Source organism: Erithacus rubecula (assembly GCF_903797595.1).
Source record: "Erithacus rubecula genome assembly, chromosome: 2".
Classification (NCBI taxonomy): Eukaryota; Metazoa; Chordata; class Aves; order Passeriformes; family Muscicapidae; genus Erithacus; species Erithacus rubecula.
In genome coordinates this window covers 14745914-14769658 of record NC_136685.1, presented here as the reverse complement: position 1 = coordinate 14769658, position 23745 = coordinate 14745914, and the positions used below count along the sequence as shown (strand labels likewise).

The window sequence follows — 23745 nt, the reverse complement described above, 5'->3', positions numbered from 1 at the left end:
GGAATTAGTGTATTAGCAAAATTAGCGACACTTTGCTCCCCAAACTGTGTCGTTAGCAAGCTAAACAGTATGAAGTCTTTAAAATGAGGTAGTTGCATTTTCTTAAGAAGGAAGTGTCTTTGAAACAGATAAAATGAAATTGCGCGTGCTCTGTTGAAAGCGCTTCCAGGCGGTGTGAGGGGTGTGAGCGGTGGGTCCCCGGGCGCGCCCTCCCCGCGCCCCTGCACCACTGAGCCTTTGAAAGGGGCGATAAAAGAGTGCGCGGGGCCGGCAGCCGATCCCCGTTTGTAAGCGGGGCCTGCGGCGGCGCGCCCCGTGTGCCGCTGCAGGGGGAGCAGCGCCCGCTCCGCCGCTCCCGGCGGATGTCCGGCCGCGGCCATGGCGCTGGCGGAGGCGGGAGCGCGCGGGCGGCTCCTGCGCTGGCCTCGCCTGCTGCTCTTCGGAGACTCCATCACTGAGGTAGCGCCCGCCTGGCCCCGCAATTCCCGTGCGGAGCTGCCCGGCCAGCCCGGCTGCTCGTAGCGGGCCCGCGGCCCAGCACTCCCGTGCGAGCGGCGGGAAGGGGCGGGGAAGGGGCGGCATGCCGGCGCCGCCGCGGGAGCGCGCTCGGGGCCCGGCAGACCCGCCGTGAGGCCGTGCTGGGCCCTCCGCGCCTGCGGGCCCCTGTGCGAGCTGGAGCCGTCCCGCAGCGATTCTTGGGGTCGCTGTGTTAGAGGCGCGAAGGTGAAGGTGTGGCTGGGGATGTTCCGGTGCCGGGGCATTTTCCGGTGCTGCCCGTGCAGACTCCTCGCACTCTGGCGCGGTGCATCCCCGCTGCCTGTGTCCGGCTCCCAGCCCCACTGACCGGCCCGCGGCCCGCTGAACATCTCTGAGGCAGCAGCAGATTTTTAGCGTTGATTTTGGATCCCTGCCCTCTGTTGTGCGGGGTTGTGGTGGAGCTGCTGTGATGGAAAAGTAACTAACCAGAGACCAAATCCATCTGTAATGGGAGATGGGTTTCTAAGCCGTCTCACTGTGCAGAATTGTAGCAGGGAGGATGGTGCAGCAGTGGGAATAAGGAGAAGGAATTAGTTTCTCCTTCTGGAACAGATTGGAGTTAGTTCTTAACTATTCCTGTTAAGAACTGGAGGGAAAAATTTGATCCTCTATTTAAGAAAATTAAAATAATGAACACATGTACCTATTTAGACTAAACAGCTTAAATCACCTTTCTAGCACATTTAATTTAATATTTCAGATTGGATAGTATGAGTAAACTGCTGTTCATCAACTGAACCTCTAAAACCATCCTAACTCCATTAAAGTGAACTTTATGAAGGGAGAGGATTTTTGAGAGGTGCTCTCAGGAGTGAGAGGATCTTAGAAATAAAGTAGAAAAATCCTACAGACAGACATAGCAAACCCTCACTGGCCAAAATGAAACTACAGTCCAGCAGCAGTTTGGTTTTTGAAGGGTCCATGGGGTGTGTCCCTCCAGAGGTACCAGCCCTGTGTTGCTTCCGATGCCAGAGGTGTGCCTGGGTAAAACCAGGAATGTTTGACCTCAGTGGGACAGGGCAGGGAGGGAGGAAATGCTGCAGCAGCAGAGCCAGAGCCATGCACTAAAGCTTTGAGATGGGAAGGTGCCAGTGGTGGGGCTGAGCTCTGGAGAACAAGTTCTTCCAGTGAGGATCTCACCATTTTCCTTGTTTTCAGTACTCCTTCCAGGAAAACGGCTGGGGGACATACCTTGCTGAGAGGCTGGTCAGGTAAGAGCTTGAATTGCAGAAGTAATTTCTAGCTTGCAGAAACTCATGCAGCTTTTCTAAATTAAAACCAACAGTGGTTAATATTTAATGCATGTTTATTTATTGACATTTATTTATTTAGTGAAGTGGAGCTGCCTTCTGGGCAGCATGCCCAGGACTGGTGGAAATACTCATTTCTATTCAAAGCTTGAGTGGAAATTGAAAATTTCTTAGTGTTTGTCAGGATTGTTGTTCCGGTTCCATGGTGAAAGTAACAGGTAAATTCTGCATGTGCAGCCTCTGTGTGTGCTCTTTCAAAGCATGATCCCATTGAAAACTTGTGACATCTCATGTTAAAGGGATGGAGGCAGATAACCTGACAGAATGGTCCACAGCTTCCCAAGATTTGTTTTGGTGGACAGAGGAGAGATGTTCTTTTTGATATATGTCTCCATTTCAGAAAATGTGATGTTTTGAACCGTGGGATCTCGGGGTACAACTCTAGATGGGCTAAAGTGATTCTTCCAAGACTGATCCCTGGAAATACTAGTGCTGACAGTATTGTTGCAGTTACCATTTTCTTTGGAGCTAATGATAGTGCTTTGAAAGGTATGGTAGCTTGCTTTCTGTCTTTGTTTTCTGTGACCTGTTCCCTCAATATTCCAGTTTAGCAGAGCAGGCAGAACATTTCAGAATAGGCTTTTCCTGCTACTTTTCAGGAACTGATTGCTCTTATTTATGCAGAGGTTTGTTTTCAGTCATTTCATTTGTATTTGACCCATGTTGTGCCTTCCATTTCTCTCCCTATCTCCAAGTTTTAATACTAGAAAAATAAATTTCAGGGTGCTCAAGACTTGGCAGCAGTTGCCTAAAATTGGAGTTGGGTATCTAGCTGGTTTTTCTGTCTTTAAAGGAGAATGATGAGTTCTTGGCAGATTGTTCCCGGGCTGAGGGAAGGTAGCATTTGGATTCTCTTTCAGATAGGCATAGTAGGATGCAGAGTCTGATCAAAATGATAACATCAATACATGGAGGACTGACTGCATGTCCATGACACTTCCCAAAATTTTCTCTGCATCCAGTAATATTGGAAATCTTGGATTTTGGTTCAGGCAAGATTTGAGGTGATACTGAGATATGAAGTTGTAAAAAAAAGCATCGTAAAAAACCCCCAACTGTTGTTTGGGTTTTTTTTATCCCTGGGCCTTATTTACTTTAGTTGGAAATGCTGTCTTTAAACTCTTGATTTGTCTGCTTTGGGCATTGAAGAAGAGAATTTTCCTAGCACAACTCCCAGACTTGTGGTTGAGAGGAACTGCGTGCTGGAAATGAGAGTCCATGGCCATACTGTGTGAATGTCCTGGTAATGCTGTGTAAGAAACCTACAGGGAGCTCAGCCCCACTGATGCTGTGCTCCACCCCTCACAGAGCTGAACCCCAAGCAACACGTTCCTTTGGAGGAGTACACTGCCAACCTGAAGAGCATGGTGCAGTACCTGAAGTCAGTGGACATTACTGCAGACAAGATTATTTTGATAACACCACCACCTCTTCAGGAATCAGCTTGGGAAAAGGCATGTCTTGCCAAAGGTAAGGGAATGATGAGGATGGGTAGAATTTCTGCATTTTTCCAGTGTGACAGATCAGAGGTTGTCAGGTGATTTCCTTTGTGTGTGTGCCATATTGCAGTCATGTTCCCTGACTGGGCTGCTGTTCTGCTAAACAGCTTCTGGATAAGCTCATGGAGTAACTAGCAAGTGATAACAAACATCCTTTCCAAATGTTGATTGATGTGTTAATGCATAGAGCTGACAGAAGCAGCTGCCCTCTAAGAACATTGGTGTTTGTCAACATGTCCTAGGCAGATTCCATTGTGTCTCAGCAGCTTCCAGAAAAATACAAATAATGGAAGAAATGTTGGCATTGTGGGCCTTTTAAAAGATTTTTTACTAGGTACAGCAGATTTCACATCTGTTTGGATAAGCAGGAATATCTCAGCCAGGTTTATCTTAAAGTTAAAAGAAACAATATCGGAGAATATCATATTCTAAGAATGCTAATAAAAGTGCCTGAAAAAGGAAAAAGAAGTTGGTTAAATGATTTCCCATTATGTTGTTTAAGCTAACTCTAAAATTAGAGGCATAATAGCATCACTTACTTTGTGTTACTGAGCTGCTGGAAATTGCCATAATCCCACTGACTCCAGCAGTGGCAATTTATACCTCCTGAGAGCATGTTCTCTTTTCTGTTGGGACACCTTGTCCAGTTCTTGCACATTTTATAAGAAACTTGATTTAGGTCAGGTAAACGCAGAGCTGGTACCTTTGTAGCACAGTTTTCTATTATTTAGGTGGTGTTGCATATCCTGAGTCATGTTTTCAATCAAAGTAGTAAAACTTTGAAGATAACCTTAAGTTTAAACTGCATTAAATTAGACAACATTATTGTATGATGTTGCATTAGGAGGCTTTGATGTGATGTCATGTGAGCAGCTTCAAATGCTGCTTATCTGGCTCCCAGCTGTCAAGGAGCACTTGTAATGTGAATCCATTTTTCTCTTAAAACTGTCCTTTTTATGGGCTGGGGATGGAGGAAACTCACATTTACAGCATTGAATCTGCCAGCATCTGTCTAAAAGAGAGTACTGTTTAGGAATGGAACAAAGCACAGGGTGATCTCAGACTGTGGACCACAAATGGAGGATTGTAGGCACAATAAGCAGCAATGTCAGACCATCTGCCCTCCAGTATCAACGAGAAATTTTCTGCCTCTTTCTAGTTTTGTCAGATAGATATCAGAGCAAAGGAGAGATGGGAAGCAGGAGGATGGTGATGTTCACAGGAACATTCATCCAGGTGCAAAAAGTAGCAAGAGGGTTACTGCAAGGAGCAGTTGCCTGTAGAATTTGACAAAAAGCAGAAGGAAACTTGTAAATGGATTTCCATTTACTTAACTCTGTTTTACCTACCTTAGCAGGTGTATGAAGAGTTTTAAATCTAAGCACTGCTTTCACCTGAAGCTTGCCAGAAGGTGAGAGCTGTGAGCAGCAGTTATACTGTCTATTTGTTGGCTGTTGCTTTTCTCTCAACTTGATGCATTTCTTCAAAAGAGACATTTTCAAGTGACTCAGAACTAAAGAGTGCCCTGAAAAAGACCAAACAAGCTGTAGCTCCCAGCCACTTACATTGCTGTGCTTTGGATTTAGTTTGTGTTTGGTTAGGTGTGCTGGTTTAACACCTGATACACGCCCCAGAAATGACGCTGCATCAGTGGCAGTGGCTGGATGTCCTTGTTTCTGCTTGGCAGGTGAGAAGCTGAACCGCTGCAATGGCACCACCGGGCAGTACGCCCAGGCCTGCGTCCAGGTGGCCAGGGAATGCAGCACAGATGTGATTGACCTCTGGACCCTGATGCAGAAGGATCAGGTACGATGAAGCCAGAAATATTTGGAACTGTCACGGATTGTGAAATGCATCATTTAGCATAGAGGAACCAGTGGTGCTGCATTATCTCTGAAATGATGCAAAATACATCCAAATTACACTGTAGGAAGGAAAAAAATAATCCAGACTGCTTCATCGTTGGCAATGAGAAATAAATCTTTATACAACCTGGCCATGGCACTTGGTTAGCAAATATCCCTTGAGTGCATTATGTCTAAATAGCCTTTTCCTTGGTCTTGAGTCATGGAATAGTTTAAGTTGGAAGGGGCCTCTGTTTCTTGTCCAACCCAGTGTGCAGTGTTGGGCTAATTTCAGTCAGATCTTTCTGCACGAAGGTGTTGCTGATACTTCTGATTAAATAGCCAAACCTATCCATGGGAGACGGCAGACTTTTCCTGTGAGCAGGTAACTCTAGTTTGGACTCTGGAGCTTTTCTCTCCCCTGCCCTTCCCAGTGCAGTAGACTGTTGGCTTTTGATTGCATCACTTAATGCCATGATCTTTTACTGATGACTAGTGGGGATTTTGGCCATCAGAATATTCTCTTTACCAGCTGGCGTTGAAGAATTACTGAAAACTGTCTCTTTGCAGGTAGCAAATACACTAATATATGGTTTTAAACTTCCTTGTAGGATTTCTCTTCCTATTTGTCTGATGGCCTGCATTTATCAGCAAAAGGCAACAGCTTTCTAGCAGCTCAGCTTTGGTCACGCCTGGAAAACAAACTGTCTGCTCTTCCTTCACTGCTTCCTTATTGGCGTGACGTGGACCACACAAACCCTGAGGCCAGTCTGCTGTGACATCCCTGCAGGAGCTGGGGCAGCCATGCCAGACAGAGCCAGCCCATCATCCAGCAATGTGCTGCAAACTGTGCTCAGGGAACACAGCACTGGGGAGTCCCCAGCAATGCTCTTCTCTGTCCCCTTCTCTTGGTCTGTGGGAGAATAAAGGTGAGACCACTTGGGATGTGTCCTGGGGTGGTTTTTCTTGTTGCTGTTGCTGGGATAGCTGTGGGGGTGAGTAGCTCTTTCCTTGGAGGATTCAGAGAAAAATGAGTCTTAGTTACTTTGTTGCCAAGGGATAGAGGCTGCCCTGAGCAGTTCCTGGCCTTGCTGAGCTTTGAGGACTGCACTGTCATTATTGCTTTAAACACAGAAGAGCTCATAAGAGGCAGTAGAGTTTGTCAAGAGTCATTAGTGTCAGTCTAAGTTAATTTATTTGGATATAGTACAGCAGGAACAGCACTTCCCTAAGTTCTGCTTTGGCTTTGGTAGTGTTAGAGAATAGTTTAGAGAAGGGATTTTAAAATGTCACTTACTCTGGCACCAGTATCTTTATACCTATTTCTTCAGTATAGGCACAGGTTTCAGACCAGTGCATGTTTTTGGGCAGTATAAAACTGGTGATATACAAGCTTGGAGAAACTACTAGCAAAGGTCAGCTAACATCTCTGCTAACAAAGCTGCCCTGTATGTCATTTGCCATCAAGTTTAAAAGACTTTAAAGTGAGTTGTTAAAATAATTTTTCAACTCATGTAATGTGTAAGTACTGCAGACTATGCAGGTTTTGGTCAAGAGAACACAGAGTATAAAACTACCTTTACAAGCAAAAAAAGCCGTTGCCTGTAACCTAGATGAAATTCAACCAGTATGGAAAAAAATTGTTTGGGAAATGAATGTCTAGCAAGTCAGATAGCAGCAAAAATGAAGATACAAGTAACCATGCATAAAAATCAAATGTCATATCACTGCAGCCATAACCCCTCCATAATTCTGGGCTGTGTTAACAGTCATGTTGACATGGAACAGGTGTGCTTATTATGTAGGGGGTGAGAGAGGCTCTCATGCTGTCCTGCACTGTTAGTGCCATTAGACTGCCTTTGCTTCATTAAATAATTAAGACAAGCTGGCCAAGACCTGTCATCTGCTATGTAACAGTGTTATAAACTGGAGCATAAGTATTTTTCATGTGCCTGGAGCCAGAGCAGAAGCGAGTTTGATCTATAAATATTTATAAGTATTAAACTGGATTATCCTATTCGTAATGAATGCTTACAGTAAAGACTGGCTGAACAGCAAACAGGGTTCCCAGTGGGAAGCTGTGGATCTGCCTGCCTTAGATGTTAGGAACAAACACTACGAGTATTGCTTTCAGTTTCTGGAATACAGCTCAGGCTGGGGGATAGACTTGGTGATTTCCAAGGCCTTCTCCAACTCTCCATTTTCATGCTCCCAAGCAGCTGCCACTGCATGGTTTTCACCTGGCACCTGTAAGGACCTCTGTGCTGAGAACATGTACTCACAAATATGGTACCTGAACATGCATTTGAGCACACCCCCATCCCTCAGGCATTTAATGTCACCATCTGAACTGATGATAATCTGCAGGACACATGACAAGAGCAGCAGGAAGCAGGCAGCCCTCACCATGGGTAGTCCAGGGCTGGGCTCTGCAGCATCTGAGCTCAGAAGGGAGCAGTCAGAAATCCTGGCTCCTGCCTGGCTGCATGCCAGACTTTTAACCCAGGCTTTGACAACCAGAGCATGGAGATCTTTCAGAAAAGGACTGTATAGAAACAGCTCTTGTTTAACTGATTTTTTTTTTTAATATAAAAAGCTTTTATTTTGTTGGGAATTAAATTAACTCCTCATACGTGTACTTTGCACTGAATCAGAAAACCCGAACAAAAAACAAACAACCCCAAACAAAGTTCAAAACCAGCATATAAAACATAAGAGCTAGTCAGATAGGACTACCATAAGGCACACATTCAAGTACTAGTGTAACAAGTATCCTTGGGTGTGGAGGAGAGGGAGCACTCACACAACCTTGCAGCACAGGTTCAGTTCCTTTCCCTCACATTTAACACAGGCTCACTGCAGTTCTGCTTCCCTATGGCTGAGTCCAGGCTTGTAACAGTTAAATGGTTCTGCCCTGGGCCACATTCTGTCAGTTTTATCAATAGATTATTGTGGGAGAAAACAGCTGCAGAATGATGCTGCTGTACTACCAGGACAGCTGTTTTGTGACTCCACTGCTACTAAGCTGAAACAATGCTCTTGTGCCAGTCCCAGCTCACCTGACAGACTTCCAGGTGTACAGAAAACACCATTCAATTACCAGCTTTTAAAAAGTTTTACTACCTGTGTGAGAATCTGTATTCACAAAATCTCCTCCTTATACTTACCCTGCAAGTTTTAACAAAGCTTTATTTCTTTACTAAATTCACAATTGTTTTTAAACAAATGTCTCCCCTTCAATGGAGTGATTTTTTTTCCCTGTCATTCATGCAGTAGGAGCTTCCAAAAGGCCACAAAGACCATGGAAAACTGAGCTCAGCAACTTGAACATTAACTATTTTAAAATTGCATTTGGAGAAACATTTCTGCACCAAAACTGTTGTAAACAGCAGTTTAAAGTGTCATCTGCACAAATTATTTCTTCCTTTACACTTCTTTATCCAATACCTGGGACACACAAACCTTAGTGCAGAGTGGGAAGCTCCCAAAAAACGCCACCAAGACAAGACAGCCTCAGCACTGAAGCAGAAGAGTTTCATGCTAGAGGAGCATTTCTCATGCACTTTATACACTGTAACAGCCTCTGTGATCCTTTTATTTATACAGAAGCTGAGCATCTTAAGTTTCTTGATTCTGATTATGCATTTCACTGAATGCTGTGAGACTGTATTTTTATCTGTTTCGTTACTCTCTCTCTCTGTTCTCAAGGCATTTGCTTAGGCTTTTGGTTACATGTACCTTAAATTGCTAAATTATCTACTCTATTATGGGACATACTGCAGTGTTCATTTTGGTTTTAAAAGCCCCTTAATTTTATCTATCAGTGCTGTCAGACTACAAAATATTAAATTATAAAAAAAGGCTGATATACACAATCCAATATCCATCAGGATATTTGGTTTTGCACCACAGGTTGAAGGAAATGTTAAAGGTCAAGGAAATAGAAAAACAAATCCAAAAAGCTTCAAAAACAAGCCAGTTCTAGTTTGGATTTTCCTTTTTAAAAGATATAATGCTCATAAATGTAGTTTAAGGAAGGTCATACACATGACCAGCATCTGCAGTAGGTCACTTCCTTATTCTCCCACTCCCTCACAAAAATATATATACATACATTTATATTTATAGAAATGAAATGGTTTCAGATCCTTGTTTTGCCGCCGCGAGTCACACATTTAGCAGGCAGCAGGACACTAGCACTCTGTTTCTTTGCTGTCCACGCGGTTCTGGCGCTGCAGTTTGAAGGATGAAGCTTTCTCACTCCTAATGACAGGATGCTCTGTCAAGTCCTCGAAGGATTTGGCGGCCGAGCTGCTGTTTGGGAAAGGGTCCTTGTCGAAGGCGTCCTCGTCGATGTGCGAGTCGGTGCTGGGGTCCTCCTGGATGGTGTCCATCCTCTGGTGCTCCTGCTTGGGCGCGGCGGGCGCGGCCGTCAGCGGCTGCAGCGGCTGGTGCCGGCTGGCCGCCTGCGCCGCGGGGAACGGCTTGATGATGCGCACCGAGGCCGAGTCCAGGCTGCTGAGCATCTCCACGTTCTGCAAGACACAAGGGGCCACTCACTGCAGGCAGAAGCCACCAGCATCTAGTGCTGGGTGTGTTTGCTGCACCATTTTTAAAGGGAGGAGGCACGTTCAGAGGAGCAGCTGCACTCCTGTTAGAACAGCTTAAAGGCTGCCATGTCCTCTGTAGCACTCCCTAAAATGCAAAAGGCCACTCTGTCTGCTGCTTCCTCCTCTGTGTAAAGCACCACAGCTGACAGCTTCACCGGGAAGAGCTGATGACTTAGCCCTTCCTTCCTGGGGCCCAGACTGCTTTGGCAAAGCCTAGAACTGTAAATGAAGGATCAAACAACATGTCAGAGAGCTCAGTGCAGGGAAACAGTCCAAAGTATGGCTTATTCCAGTTCTCCAACTTGGAGAGTTCATGGTTTTATGTACAAGAAGCTGCACTGAAAACAGGGTCAAAGACTGCAGGGATGAGTGTCATCACAACCAAATTCTGCAACCCAGATTAAGTTCAAGTGCATTAATGTCTGCTTCTATTTCAGCATGGTTTGGAAAATATCCAGAGATCTCTAGGCATAAAAAAATCCCCAAGGACCTTGGCAAATACTAATACTGGGAAGGATGAGATGTTTACCTGCTACCATTTCCCAACTGCTCCATCCTCAGCAGATTCAAAAGATAGAAAATCTGTTTGCTAAACTTGCTGATGCAAGGAGACCATTGGCTATACCTGTGCTCTCTCTCCTGCCTCTGGAATTTTTTTCAATTGAATGCAGGTAAGAAGCACTAAGATACAAGTATTAGAAGCACTGACTTCTGTCATGTTGCAGCTATGGGGCACTCAAACTAAGATCACCCTCAGTAGATGACAGAGACACTCTGCCTCAGTGGTCTCTGATTTCAGCATGCTTCCTCCAATGGTTGTACAAGGAGGATCTCTGCAAGGTCTTTTCCCCCTTCCCCTTACAGAACATTTTCTTAACTGAGTATTTCAGCTCATAATAGAAACTGGGTTGTCAAAACACAGGAAAGGATACCCAAAACTCTATGTCACAATGTACTTTGTGCTGGACTGTAATTAAAATTTATCTTGGCACTTTTTTGCTCTTCTCTTCCCAGCTCAGTATTTGCAAGGTGAGAAGTGCCACTGATGGGCCCCGAGAGCAACTGGAAGGCTGTAGCACATCTGGCTGCTAGAAGCCAGCTCCTGCCAACAGCCATCCTGCAGCAAAGACACTGCATTTTGCAGAGATTTTTGAGCCTCGTGCTTCAGTGACTCCACTTGGCTGGGAAGAGCAGCCTGTGGCTGGTGCTGCTGAGTGTGCTGTGCTGAGGGCACAGGTGAAGCTGTGCCCTGCACAGCAGAGGGGCTTCCTGTCCCTCTCTGCTGCTCCACAGGGGCTCTGTCAACAAGGCTCAGCTCTTACAGGAAGGAAGAACCAGAGCCTGCCACACTGCAGTTCTTGGTAAGAGTGAACAGAGGTTTTTTCAGAAACCAGCTTCCTCTCACATGGATTCACCCCTCTGCAGCATGGGGCTCTCAGGCTCTCTGTTACTACTCTTTTGGTAAATATTCTGCAGACACCTGAGGTTCAGGTTTTCCAATACATGAGACAGCATTCTGCCAATTCAGACTTAGACAACAACTTACACTGGGGCAAAACAGGGACTTTGTGTTCTCCTCATACTGCTTGTCCAATTTCTTGTCCTATTGAAAAACACAACAAAATAAGAAAGTTAATTTCCCTATGGCAAAGTCTCCTTTTTCCTGCAAGGACACAGCACTTTGTTTAGCTCTCCTCCCTTCTCTTACTTCCCATTCATCCAGGAGTGCTTGTGGGCACAGCACCCCTTTGCTCTAAGCCCACATTGCTGTCAGCAGCACACCACATGCCCATACTGCCCGTGGCCATGAGCTCGCTGGCTCTCTTTACCCATCCACCCAAGATGAACTAAGATCACTTCACTCTGGGTCTCCTCTTAAAATGTGGGTATAATTTCTTCACAGGGCTTTAGAAGACTTTGTTTTAATGATAAAAATACCAAAATTATACTTGGGTAGAATTCAGAAGGCAGAGAAAGAAAATCTGCCTGGGAAAGATTGGGAAAGGCTCCAGGGAATAGTCATGGGAGCACTGGGTCTGCCAGGGCCTGGCAGAGTTTAGCAAGAGTTTTGCCTGCTGAAGGAGCAGGAAGCCTTACATATGCTGGATTTCCCCCCAGGGTTTGCTAAAAGCTTCCCATCGTTTTCTCCCACAGCCATCTGCTATTTCACATGTGAAGGGTGTTCTCACAACAAAATCCAACAGAGCAGTCATCTCAAAGACAGCTTACTCACCACACAGTGCACAAGGATGCTGAGAGGAATCCAAAACAGTAAGGAGAAGACAAGCACAGAGCCCACGATATTATCTGCTAGGAATTTCCCTGTGAAACCAGTTCAAATCTGTCAGTTACCTACCACATATTGTTTCATTTCAACACACATATCTATGCCTCCCTTCTGCAGCCACTGCTCAGGCAAGTCAAGCTTCAGAATTGCTCAGAGAAGCACAGGCTGCCTACTTTGGAGTAGGCAAAGATAAAAATACATCATTTTAGAAAATTGTATCCAGTATATTAGTAATAACAATTTTTTCTCTGTTCTCTGAAGAGAAATGCCGTGAGGCTGTAGTAATGAATATAGGTTATCTTGGAACAGGCTCAGCTGCCCCTCTCACTTATCCAAGACACATTGTGAGTCCATTACCAAATTCTGATGTAAGTCATGTGATTTCTACCTGCCTCCACAAACAAAATATTTAAATGTCAAAGATTCAAAAACTGCCTCTATCCAAGCAGGCTAAATAGTTTTATCAATTACCTATGAAACAATTTTTTGTGCCTGACACTTGAGATTGAAAGCTGCAGCTCAGGTAATTGCACTGTGCAGGCACAGAGGTGCCATGAGCACACACAGTTAGGGCTCATGACACAGCACCAGCTTAACCACAGGTTTTGTCTGGTGCCAGTGACACAGGGTGAGACATGGGGGTGACACCTGGGGTGAGGTGACACCTGCTTGGGTTGCACAGCTGGGATCAAGACTGAGGAGCCCCACTCAGTCACAGGGAGTGACTCAGCACAGGCACAGCTTGAGGTGTGTGACCTCTGGTTTTCTTAAATGACAGACAAAGGAAGTGTTCCCCCCCCGGTCTGTTGACATTTAAATCCCACTGACAGGCCCACTTTATACCCTGCTGAATCTAGCTGACTTCTAAAGAGACTGACTGTTATTTCCTTTTCTCTAATTGACCTAGTTCTTAGTATTCAGAGAAGAACCTATCATCCTTTTCACAAGCTTGGAAGATGCCTAGAAAAAAAATGGAGTACAAAAATGCAAAACAATCCCCCATCCTTTCAGCTTTAAAAGGTGAGGTAAGCAGTGTCAAACTTCAGGCAGAAATATACTTTGATGTATCACAAGCACAGCTACTAGCTACCCTTGCACACAGGGGAATAAATCCAGGCAGCTAACTCCCCCCAAGGTTTTAGAGGTTCAGGCCATGAACTCAAAAGTCCCCAAAGGATATGGTTATGTGTCTTACCAAAAGTATTGATGCTGAGTTGGTCTATGAAATCCCAAAATCGTTCAATCACATCCTGCACTTGCTTCTCGCATTTGCCCTGCAAAAGTAACAAAAATAATCTTGTGCTACCTGAGTATTAAGTACTGCCTTCTTGGAGAGGGAGGTACAGTGATAGTAATGAAATGAGAGCTACAGACACAGCATGACTTCACTTACATTGTGAATACAGAATTACACTCATGCCCAATAGCAGAAATCCATTTTTACTGCCTTTATTTTTATCAATCCACTTTCAATTTGATTGTGGTCTGAATCAGATCAGGTTTTGTTATTCAAAACATGCAAAACCCTCATGAAACACAAAAACTGATGTTTCTGGAGAGATTTAAACACTGGAAACCTCAGTTCCCATTATCCACAAAGAAGGCTTCAGCTCTCAGGATCCCAAGGTTATAGACGAACTCACTCCCAGATCTGGCTGTGCTGGTTTAGCACAGAAGAACCTTGGTCTTCCAGTTCTGCCAGCAGGACTGGGACATGCCCTCCCAAATTCACTTCTGCTGACACCCAGCTTAGCTCCAGCCACTGGGGTCTGCACATGTCTGTGCAGCTGTACCATGGAAAAGGCCACTGAGTGCCAGCAACCCACGAGTCTCCCTGCCACAGGCTCACTGCCCTTTTCAGGTACCACTGGCTAGATTTTCATGTGATTGCTCCCTGAACTGAATTATTGGAATAAAAATTAAATGGGCTAACGGGAACAACTGGAAAGGCAAGCACTGCAAACCCAACCAAGCTTACAGCAGTGCTCAGTCCCCTCGTTTGTGCAGGGTGCCAGCTGGGTGAGCTGTGGGGAGCAGCAGAGAGGGTAATGAGCAGCTCCAGAAGGTAACAGCTTCCTCTTGAATGGGTCTCTGCAGACTCAAATACCCTCCAACACCCTTTAATATTTACCCCATGAGGAGGTACTTAAAACCCATTACCCTGCAGAAGCTTTGGCTTCTCTTCCCCAGCAGAGCAGAGCTGGGCACACTTACATTAGTGTCACAGAACCCCACGGTGCAAGGCTTCCCCTTGCGCAGGAACAGGAACTGGTCGTTGGCATCCACGTACGGCGTGCACCTGTCCTGCTCGTCCCGGCAGCACACCTTGCAGGAATTATCTGTTTCTGAAATAAAGCAGCAAACTCATGCCTTCCAAGCACAAAGTGTCACCTGCAAGCCACAATCCCATGTGTATCCTGGCTGAGCACAATCTTGACCAGTTTCCTCACAGGGAAAGCAGGACCAACCTGCCCAATTTCGGGCAATCGACAATCAAGCCTAAAACTCAACTGCATGCCCTGTGCAACTTCATAAGGGGTACAGTGGGACCAAGTTCTCCAAGCTGATACCCCAACACTGCACGAATATACAGGCCAATGAAGAGGTTCCAAGCCCATCCAAAAAGACAATTTTAAATATTTACTGGGTTCTGAGTCCTCTACACACCTGTCTCCTTGGCTGTGCCCTCCATCTCAAACAGTGGGGCTCACAGCAGTTCCTTGTGTTGCTCTGTGAAGTTTTCATCCTACTCCCAGCTGCTTTCCCACATTTAGGGGTAATATGGACAGCAAAGGAGCAGGAAAAGTCACTGACAGAAGTATATGGCAGGTTAGCAGGGAATGAAGTGGGGGACTCTATATTCTTAAGGCAATTTAATATCTTTGAAATCTTTCTTTAACCCCTTGCTGGAAGCTACTACTCTGCCAGATGTTGGATCCAGAGGTTGGCTGGAATCTCCTAACAATCCCTTCTTGTTCATCTGTGGTAAAACTGGAAGGTAGTAGAGTGTTCTCTCCTTTAGCTGGAGTGTCATACCCCAAGTCCATCTTAATGTCTTCAACCCAAACCACCAGAAGACAGGACGGCATTTACATTCCCTTTTTAAACAGAACAGCTGACAAAACCCAATAGTTTAAACTTTTCCAGAAACCACAAACTCAGCCCTCCAACAGGCCATCCCACAGTGAAGCCAGCACTCTCCCAGGAGCAGAGTTGGAACACAAATTTCAGTCACAGTCCTGTTTCAGCTCAGTCTGTGTCACTCACCATTGCAAGCACACGAGCGCAGGTTCTTCTCCCTCTCACAGAAAGGGACGCACTCCCCATCCTTGCACTTGCCCATGTCCACGCACACGGTGTCATCCGGAGCATTCCCTGGAGGGGGACACTCGCTGCTGTTCCCTGCAGATGGAATCAGCAGAGTGGGAGGACTGTGTTAGAGCAAAGGGCACAGAACCTAAGTGCGCAGAAGAAAGAAGGAAAATAATGCAAACACAGACTTATCCCAGGAAAACCCCAATAGCCTGTTCTTGGCTTTCAACTGCAGGCTGCCTACCAGCTGCTCTGAGAGGCAGCAGAAGCTCTGGAGATTTCAACAGCCTGGGCATTGTGGCACTGGCAGCCAAGTAGCAGGTGCAGAGCCTGGAGCCCCCCTCAGCAAAGCACAACTCTGACTTGACTCCCGGCCTCCAAGACTATGAGGGGGAAGGAAACAAATGGGAAGTGAAGCAGAGGCACAGTAATTCCACCCTTTCTATGGCATAATTCATTCTTGTCCCCTCACAGTGACACACACTGTTCAGTTTTTTTTTTTTCTTTTAACGGAAAGAAACAAAAAAAAAATTGTAAAAAAAAAAAAAAATCAACCTTTTTTATATTCTTTTGGGCAATAAATCACAAAATGACCCTTGAAGTACAATGAAACTCCTTATAGGAGCATATTGTGATGTTTAACTGGTCTCTAAAATTACATGACTAAGGGGCACTAGACTGAAAGTGGGTTGAACAGGACCCTGAGCCTGGAGCAGTTGGCTAGCTGACATACAGGAGACAGATCCACATCCTACCAGTGCAAAAAGACTCTCCTTTACAAGTGGCATTTATGGCTTCCTGGCATTTCTTTTGTGCACTTTCAAACTGGCAGCCTTTACAGCAAGGACTGTTCCGGTCACTGGGGAAAGATCAAAATGAAAGAAATAAATATTAACCAATTAAAAAAAAAAAGGTCAAGTATGGCAAAGCTGGAGAAAAAATATGTTTAGGAAATAAAAAGCTACTTCTTGGAGACTGATTCATTGATTCAACCCTTGTCCTCTCTGCTTCATACCACAACCACCTTTCCATTCACTCTTCAGATATTGCAGGTCAAATCACATATAAAGTAAAATATACTGAGAGACAAGAGAGGGACCTTCATGTTTATTGAAGGCACTTGGATCATCCTCTTGTAACCTGCTGTGCAACTTGGGACAAGTTCACTCTTTGCTTCCCCAAACATTTCTACCCCTTCTGTTTGTCCTGAAGGTTTTCTACTTTGTATTCTGCATAGTTTCATTATTCTCACCGAACACAAGAAGACCTTTAGTAAAAAAAACACTCATTAAAATTGATGGATTTTCTTGCTAAACAACAGGAATTGCACAAGCTCTCTGATGTTATGTGGCATAGAGCTGAACTATGAAAAAAAACCAAAAATTGGACACTGCATTGCCGCAAGGCCATGAACACCCCAAAAAGCAACAATAGAAAGAAGAGCCATTTAGTGTAGTCACTGTGCTGTCTTCTCAAACATATTTTGCAGCAATCTTGAATTACTACTATGTACCAGTGTAAAAAGCCACCTTCCAACACAAACAAAACTTATATTTGCACAAAAAGTGTGCACAGGAAATTTCTAATGCTTTTTGATTGCCTAAGTTTTCCTAATAATAATGGTAGTAATAACAATGACAACACAATATTAATTTTCAGGCTTGTGCCTCTTGACACTTCTCAGGAAAACAGAATGCTATAAAAATGAATGTATGCACACAGAAGCCTTTCATGAAATCTTTCACTGTTGTGAGCTCACACATTCAGCCTTAAAACCAGGAAAGAGGCCTGTGACTCTGCAGGTGGCTTTAGGAGTTTTCAGCCCAGCCCAACATTCTCTCCTGCATAAAGAGAAGCTGTATTTCCCCTTACCTGCACTTGGCACCATCTTTCAGTTTACAGTCTGCAGAGCAGCAGGGATCAGCCAGTTGGTACAAGAGGCCAGGATCACATTCCTCCCCTTCATCCACTCTGGAGTTCCCACACACTTTGTTGTTGCGCTCTTTGAAGCATTCCTGGGCCTTGACCTCTATGGTCCTATGGATGGATTTTTTGCTGCAGCTTGAGAACATCTGGAGTCATGGGGAAAAAAGCAGCACTGAGTGTATCTTTCTGTCAACCACTGCCATCTAATACAGCCACAGCTTCCCTATGCCTCTGAGCTCTGGTATCCCAGAAATAAGTTATTCCCTCAATACTGTCAGTTTGATACCCTGGAAAAATTCTAAGATGGGAAAGCGACAGTTGGGTCAGTAAAGGACACTGCTGCACACTGCAGGGACTCCCCCACACAGTCTGGCTCACAGACAACTCCAGCTCTCCCACGGCTCCAGCAGCCCCAGGACGGGACGTGAAGCTGCAGCAAGAGGCACAGACTGTGCTGCCTCTGGGCAGAGGGGCTGGGCAAGCCACAGGTCAGACCAGACTGCAGACCAACCATCCCTGCTAATTTGGGTTTCTCATCTGTAGAACAGGCACAATGCCAACTCCACACTGCCAGGGCAAGCTTCTACCACGGCTGTAGCACCTGCCAGCCCCTTTCCAACAGCAGCTATGGACCACACCAACACTGCTGGTACTGAAGGTCTTGGATTTGACTCTTGCTGGGACTTGCTTGTAGCAGCATATGGCCACAGCTAATTACAAACAACTAATTAAAATGCACCTTGACATGCTATTAACTCCAGCGAAACCCAGATTCCGAAGATGAGCTTATCTTGCACAGAACCCAACTGCATGCAAATGTTTTCTTATGGCTAATCCATTACATTCTGGTGGTTTCAAACTACAGGAATCATTAACTAAATAGATTTGCCATGCAAAAGGTTACTAACCATGGCAGAAATTTTTGTGTTGATGCAAAACTGAACAACCATACCTTGTTGTTTTCATGATCCCCACTGACAGCAATAGGATACATGACATATTTCCCACCCTGGTCTTCAGTGGGGGCACACTCTGGCAGACTGTCAGGATCATGCTCTGCTCCAAAGTTATGTCCGAGTTCATGTGTTGTAACCAGGTCAGCCTCCTTTTTAGAATATGAAAGAAAAGTTGGAAAAAATTACTCTGACTGGTAACGGACAGAAGATCCCAGCTAATTCTAAGCCATCGGCATTACTAACATACACCAACATGGTAGGGAACTTCCTATGAACATTTTTCTGGTTTTAGAAGTGGAGAAATGAACGTAAATAAAATTATGGTCCTTTTCAAAGTCAAGTTTGAGGTCTAGATTTAAACATAAAATCACTGTTAAAGACAAAATGCTATCCTAGAATACCAATTCCAACTCATTTTCAAGGCAATGCAGATGCTTAAATATGAAAATTTGCTTCTATATAGCTAGAAGGCATAATAAGTTAAAACAAAACCCAATCCAAACAAACACCAGCTACTATGATTAGTCAATCTCTTGTTTAACATGTCTTGCCATTCGAATTATTTCTTCTAAATGGACGATGACATTAGGAGTGGTGCATAAACTCTGCTACTGCATGATTTCTAGGAAAGACACCTACAGCTGTGGCCCAGCAGGGATGGATTTCCATCACTAATGCAGGACACACTCGTGTGTGTGCCTGTGCTGAGGATCCCAAACCGGCTCTGCTCGCTGCGCACCTCCCACGGCGCCTTCCCCAGCAGACGGTGTCGAGCTCACAAGGTGACAACCACAAATTAAACTCACACAGAAATAAAGATAAGCACAAGGAGACCGAGCAGTTCTGGAGAGGAACTGTGGCTGCAGCTGCTGAGTGGGCATGGGAAGGACTAAACATGGCCCTGGTCTGTCTCTAAGCATGGCTAATGTGGGAGCCAGAGACAGGAAAGCTGCCCAGGCATCCCTCCTGTGCTTCATTAGGAGAAGAGTTTTAAGAAGGTTGTTTTGGTTTTGTTTTTTGGTTTTTTTCTAACCAAAGCAGACACCATGCAGCACTTTCCCTGTGAAACCAATGTGAACCATCAGCCCAAGCCCTAAGTCTGCCACTGGGAAGACAAAAAATTCAACTTCCTTTGTAATACAAAGCAGAACTCCAGTCTGGAGATTGAACAAATGCAAATAGCATGGCAACAGCTATTGCTAGAGCTCTCTGTCAACATCCCTCTAACACAAAGCTTCAGTGTCTTTTTTTCCCCATCTTTTTGACAGTTTCTGTGCCAAGTCTTAGCCCACACATCAATTATAAATTCCTATTATAATCACACTACAGAAAAGCACAGCTAAGAAGCTGGCAGAAGTCAGCAAAAGCAAAATATGCCCAACTTCAAAGATTTAATAGAGGCAGACATAGGCACTGCTCTGGTGTCTTTAAAAGTGAGACAAAGCTCATATTTAGGCCTTTGTGCATTTACTATCTCATAAAGTATGGAAAAAAATCCAGGGTGCATCAACTTACATTAAGCTTAGTATTAGCACTAATAAGCCCTGTCTACTATACTGTTCTCTACTCTAGTTACTCAGGATACACAAAAATCAGGTGGAGGAATTTCATTAAAAGGCTCAAATTAAACCTCCTACTTTGCCTGCTTGTTCTGTCGGAGGGTTTGTTTTGTTAGAGTTTTGGTTTTTGTTTGGGGATTTTTTGTTAAAACAAAATACATTTAAATTAATCTTTAGACATCAAAAATCTGTTAATCTCTAGGAAACTACAGCTCCTATGAGACACTAGCTGTTTCTGTTCCTGTTGCACAGTGAATTCGATTTTCAGTTCCATTCAGTCCTGACTCCCCTTCTCAGCTACAACACAAAGGATTATTTTTGTTTTATCATCTATATCCCTGTCTGCAGAGATCTCACTTAAATGGAAAGCCAGCAGCTCTTTCCTGAGAGAGCACAGAAGCTTGTCAAATCCCATGGCACACATCACCAGCACACACGTATGGGGATACTCTTCTACCTTTGTTAGGATGGTCTTCCCATAGTTCTTGGTGCTGGTCAAGCCACTGTTCAGATAGATATCCTTCTTTGCAATTTGACTGTAGTAAGCTGAAAGAGAAAGAAATAAGCAAATTAAAATTGAGAAACATTTTTCTTGTGTTTCAGGGTACTTTTGGGAAGAGAGGGATATTTGTCTGGGGAAATGAACAGCTTTACAGCTTTATTGTTCTCACAGGCTCACTAGTGAGACCCTGCCTCTTGCCAGCTTTTGGAGATGGGAATCTTTCAAGCACAGCTCCAATAGCTCATGTATTGCAGTAAAGGCAAAACCAGCAAAAATTTCCAAGACAACAGCATCTGCCATTCCAGAACCTCTGCAGGATGCATCCACACAAAGCAGCCCTTGGAACAGGGTTTTTCTATACAGCCTGCTCACACCAGATAGCTTAGTGACTTTGTTTAGTGACTTTTATCCTTCCTGCTTTTTCCAGCTCCAGCCAAAAAAACCAGCTACTAGAATCTATGCAAATAACACAACATACTCCATGGAAGTTGGAGAAAAGAATGAAACATGAATAACAAAAACTATCTTCCAACCCACAAGCCACAGAAGAAAAAGAAGCCTTGCCTTTAGGACAAATGCCACCATGGCTGTTAGGTCTGGGAGAGCCAACGTAAGCTAGTCCAAGTGTTCCCATGTCAAAATCTTGGTAGGTGAAGAGATGAGCAAGACACACATGAGCTGCTTTCTCTGCAATATCAAAGCTAAATTGCTTAAAAAAAAAAAAACAACAAAAAAAGGCAAATCTCTGTCAGCGTACAGTGCATGTTAGAAGTCTATAGATAATAACATTTATTTAATGTGCCAGACAAGTACCTCCTGGATCTGGCTAAGTCAGAAAACAGCAGCTGTTTAGCTGTCCTACAGAGCTGCAGGAAATTAAACTAATGCCCAAGTACACTGTACACATTCATTGACATAACTTGTCTATTCATCTTCCCTTTTCACAGGGAGGACAAAGCCAAGTACAATAATTTGATGAAGGTCACAAGGCAGCCAGTCTCAAGGCCAGACCTATCAGGACTGCCTTTCTGACTCAGACCACATTAATAAGACTAATTGATGTCTGCTCTGTAATTATGCAAGGGAGCCCTTTAGCACAGGCTACAGGGCACAGCAGCTGGTTTGACTTTGTGTGACATCCACACATCACACAGAGGGAGCAGAGGACTTTCACTCATTACTACAGAGCAGCCACATGAATGAGCAATTCTCTATTAAGTGGGACAGCTTTTAAAGGGTTACAACCTACCTCTAGCAGCATTTTCACATCCCAGGCATCTTTCTTATCATCTGGACAACTTTTTGCCATATTATAATGCTTCTCTCCAGGTTTTACAGGATTTGGCTCATTGTGGATGATAATCTACACATCAAAAAGGGCAATGACAATGAAGAGGAATTTTGGTCAATTTTATAGCTACAGAAAAGGTTTCAATGTAATTTTAAATGTTTCAATTGTCCTGTAAGAAGAAAAATTCAGATGCAGCATGGCTCTAATATTAATTATTCTAATTTCCAGCCTTTGCTAGTTAAATACACCAACTAAATCATAAGTAACTACATAGTAAGTAATCCTTTTACAGGATAACATCAGAAGTTTTTACTGCAAAATTCTGCTTTGAGATGTATTTTACTTTTAGAAAAACCCCAAACAAATACAACCAGTATAAATAACCCCTAATCATTTCAGAGTTCTAGCTAACCAAAATGTATGTTAAAAGATTTCAACTTTCCCACTAATCCAGAATTAGTTCATCATGTTCTCTACCCCCTCCCTGCCCAAGTAATGCTCCTTCCTCTTGCCTGCAGTTCTTTTCCCAGCAAAGGGGCAGCTGGCTTGTACCATCAGCCTCCATGTCCCACAACCACAGCTCTTGCACTGCACAGAGCTGATGGAGTCCTGTTTGTAATGCTGTTTTCCAGATTTCTGTGCAGTAACTTCAAGACACCAGCATAGAAATTGAAGGCACTACATTCCCTGCCACCATATACAAGCCCTTACACTATCATGACATTTAAGGGAATCATTAAAGCTTTTCAGGCAAGAGTGTGTGTTTTCACCTGTGAGGCCCACTCATGCTTTGTAAGCCAAGCACAAGCAACAGAAATATGAAATAAATGCATAAGTATGTCTGAATGAAACCAAATTTACTCATACTCAGGAAAAAAAGCACTTTTGAATTAGGAATAAATATGGAAAGATTCTCCCTGAAATTTCACATCTCAAACACTGCAAGAAACTGAACATGGGCATCATGTCAGATCATTAACGCTGGCAAGATGCTATTCCAGAGTCCTCTTGGCTGGAGTTAATAATGTAGGATTTTATTATTTTAGCTCTAACCCAGACAAAATAATCAGAAACACTGGTGTTTAAACCATGTCCCTTTAACTTGGAAGCCCTCTGCAGAGCCCAGTGAATACCTGCTCTATCTGTATGCCGTACCCATTGAAGGTTCCATCGTCCCAGGAAGTGTTTCTGTAGATGTCATCTACTCTGTCTATCAGCTCAATCTGTGGAAGAGAAAAATAAGTTACCCAGGTGAGCTTTGATGGAGCAAAAGACATTCAGAGAAACTGCAAAACACTAACCTAGAAACAGTTACTTGAATTAAAACTAAACCTCATGTAAGGTAACAAGATAAACTCCCTGGATACAAGGACTGTTGGATTTGGATCAGTATTATCCAATATACTTGAAAATTTTCCATCATAAAAAAGTATTATCACATTTATCACTTTTGTTTTTGTAGTGGAAGAGCAAAAATATTAAGAACAAGACATTTTGGGGAACACTTTGTTCAAACACTGATTTTCCAGATTTCTTTGAGTGGAAGGGCAGAGGAGTGAGCTGGTTTTACTGCTTTGTTTTAGCATTGTGCTTAATTAGTTTAACTGACCCTCCAGGCTTGTTTCCCTCATTCAGCCAAAAACCTATTATTTTCCTCATTATGGTTCAAATACAAGGTTCCAGAAAGTCTCTTGTCAGTGCTCACAATCAATACCTCCCTTTTCAAGCTGTTCTCTTAAAAAAGCACCTTCTACTAAATATAAACTTGCTGAGGAGAATTAACATTCAGAACCACTCAATAATAGTTCATGCTTTAGTTTTCCAGTTGTTGTGTTGTTAACAGCACCCATCTACCTAGGAAACACAAAAGGGGCCAGCCTCAGCAGACTCAAGATGCTGAGATAAGAGCACCTCTACAAACACACCAAATGAGGCCCCTGCACCTGGAGAATTTCTGGGGACAGAAAGGTTAAAAAGCCTGCTGGGGCTAATCCACAACACCAATGTACAACCAAACAAGTTGTTTACCGGGCCTGCTTCTAATTTATTGTTCTGGACAGAGAATCCTGAAACAATTTGGAAAAGAAGATCTATATGAATTGCTTTAAGTCT

At 44.0% G+C, this 23745-nt stretch overlaps 2 protein-coding genes across 2 annotated transcripts in view; one reads left to right on the top strand and one right to left on the bottom strand.

Moving 5' to 3' along the window:
- The first annotated feature begins 322 nt into the window (after nucleotides 1-322).
- IAH1 (isoamyl acetate hydrolyzing esterase 1 (putative)) lies at nucleotides 323-6165 on the top strand. Its single transcript, XM_079328081.1, has 6 exons — nucleotides 323-459; nucleotides 1696-1748; nucleotides 2188-2336; nucleotides 3156-3317; nucleotides 5034-5152; nucleotides 5802-6165. The coding sequence occupies exons 1-6, from the start codon at nucleotides 379-381 to the stop codon at nucleotides 5967-5969; spliced, it is 732 nt and encodes a 243-aa protein (XP_079184207.1). The 5' UTR covers nucleotides 323-378; the 3' UTR covers nucleotides 5970-6165.
- Nucleotides 6166-9159: 2994 nt separating this feature from the next.
- Nucleotides 9160-23745, bottom strand: part of ADAM17 (ADAM metallopeptidase domain 17) — a 32809-nt gene continuing 18223 nt past the window's right edge. The window contains exons 7-19 of the mRNA XM_079328053.1: nucleotides 22767-22856; nucleotides 21592-21705; nucleotides 20907-21051; nucleotides 20298-20386; nucleotides 18278-18430; nucleotides 17272-17471; nucleotides 16155-16258; nucleotides 15355-15489; nucleotides 14302-14432; nucleotides 13283-13361; nucleotides 12034-12122; nucleotides 11347-11403; nucleotides 9160-9725 (exon numbers count right to left, since the gene is read on the bottom strand). Coding sequence (XP_079184179.1) covers nucleotides 9384-9725; nucleotides 11347-11403; nucleotides 12034-12122; nucleotides 13283-13361; nucleotides 14302-14432; nucleotides 15355-15489; nucleotides 16155-16258; nucleotides 17272-17471; nucleotides 18278-18430; nucleotides 20298-20386; nucleotides 20907-21051; nucleotides 21592-21705; nucleotides 22767-22856 — 1728 coding nt within the window. The 3' untranslated portion in view covers nucleotides 9160-9383. The remainder of the gene's footprint in view (nucleotides 9726-11346; nucleotides 11404-12033; nucleotides 12123-13282; nucleotides 13362-14301; nucleotides 14433-15354; nucleotides 15490-16154; nucleotides 16259-17271; nucleotides 17472-18277; nucleotides 18431-20297; nucleotides 20387-20906; nucleotides 21052-21591; nucleotides 21706-22766; nucleotides 22857-23745) is intronic.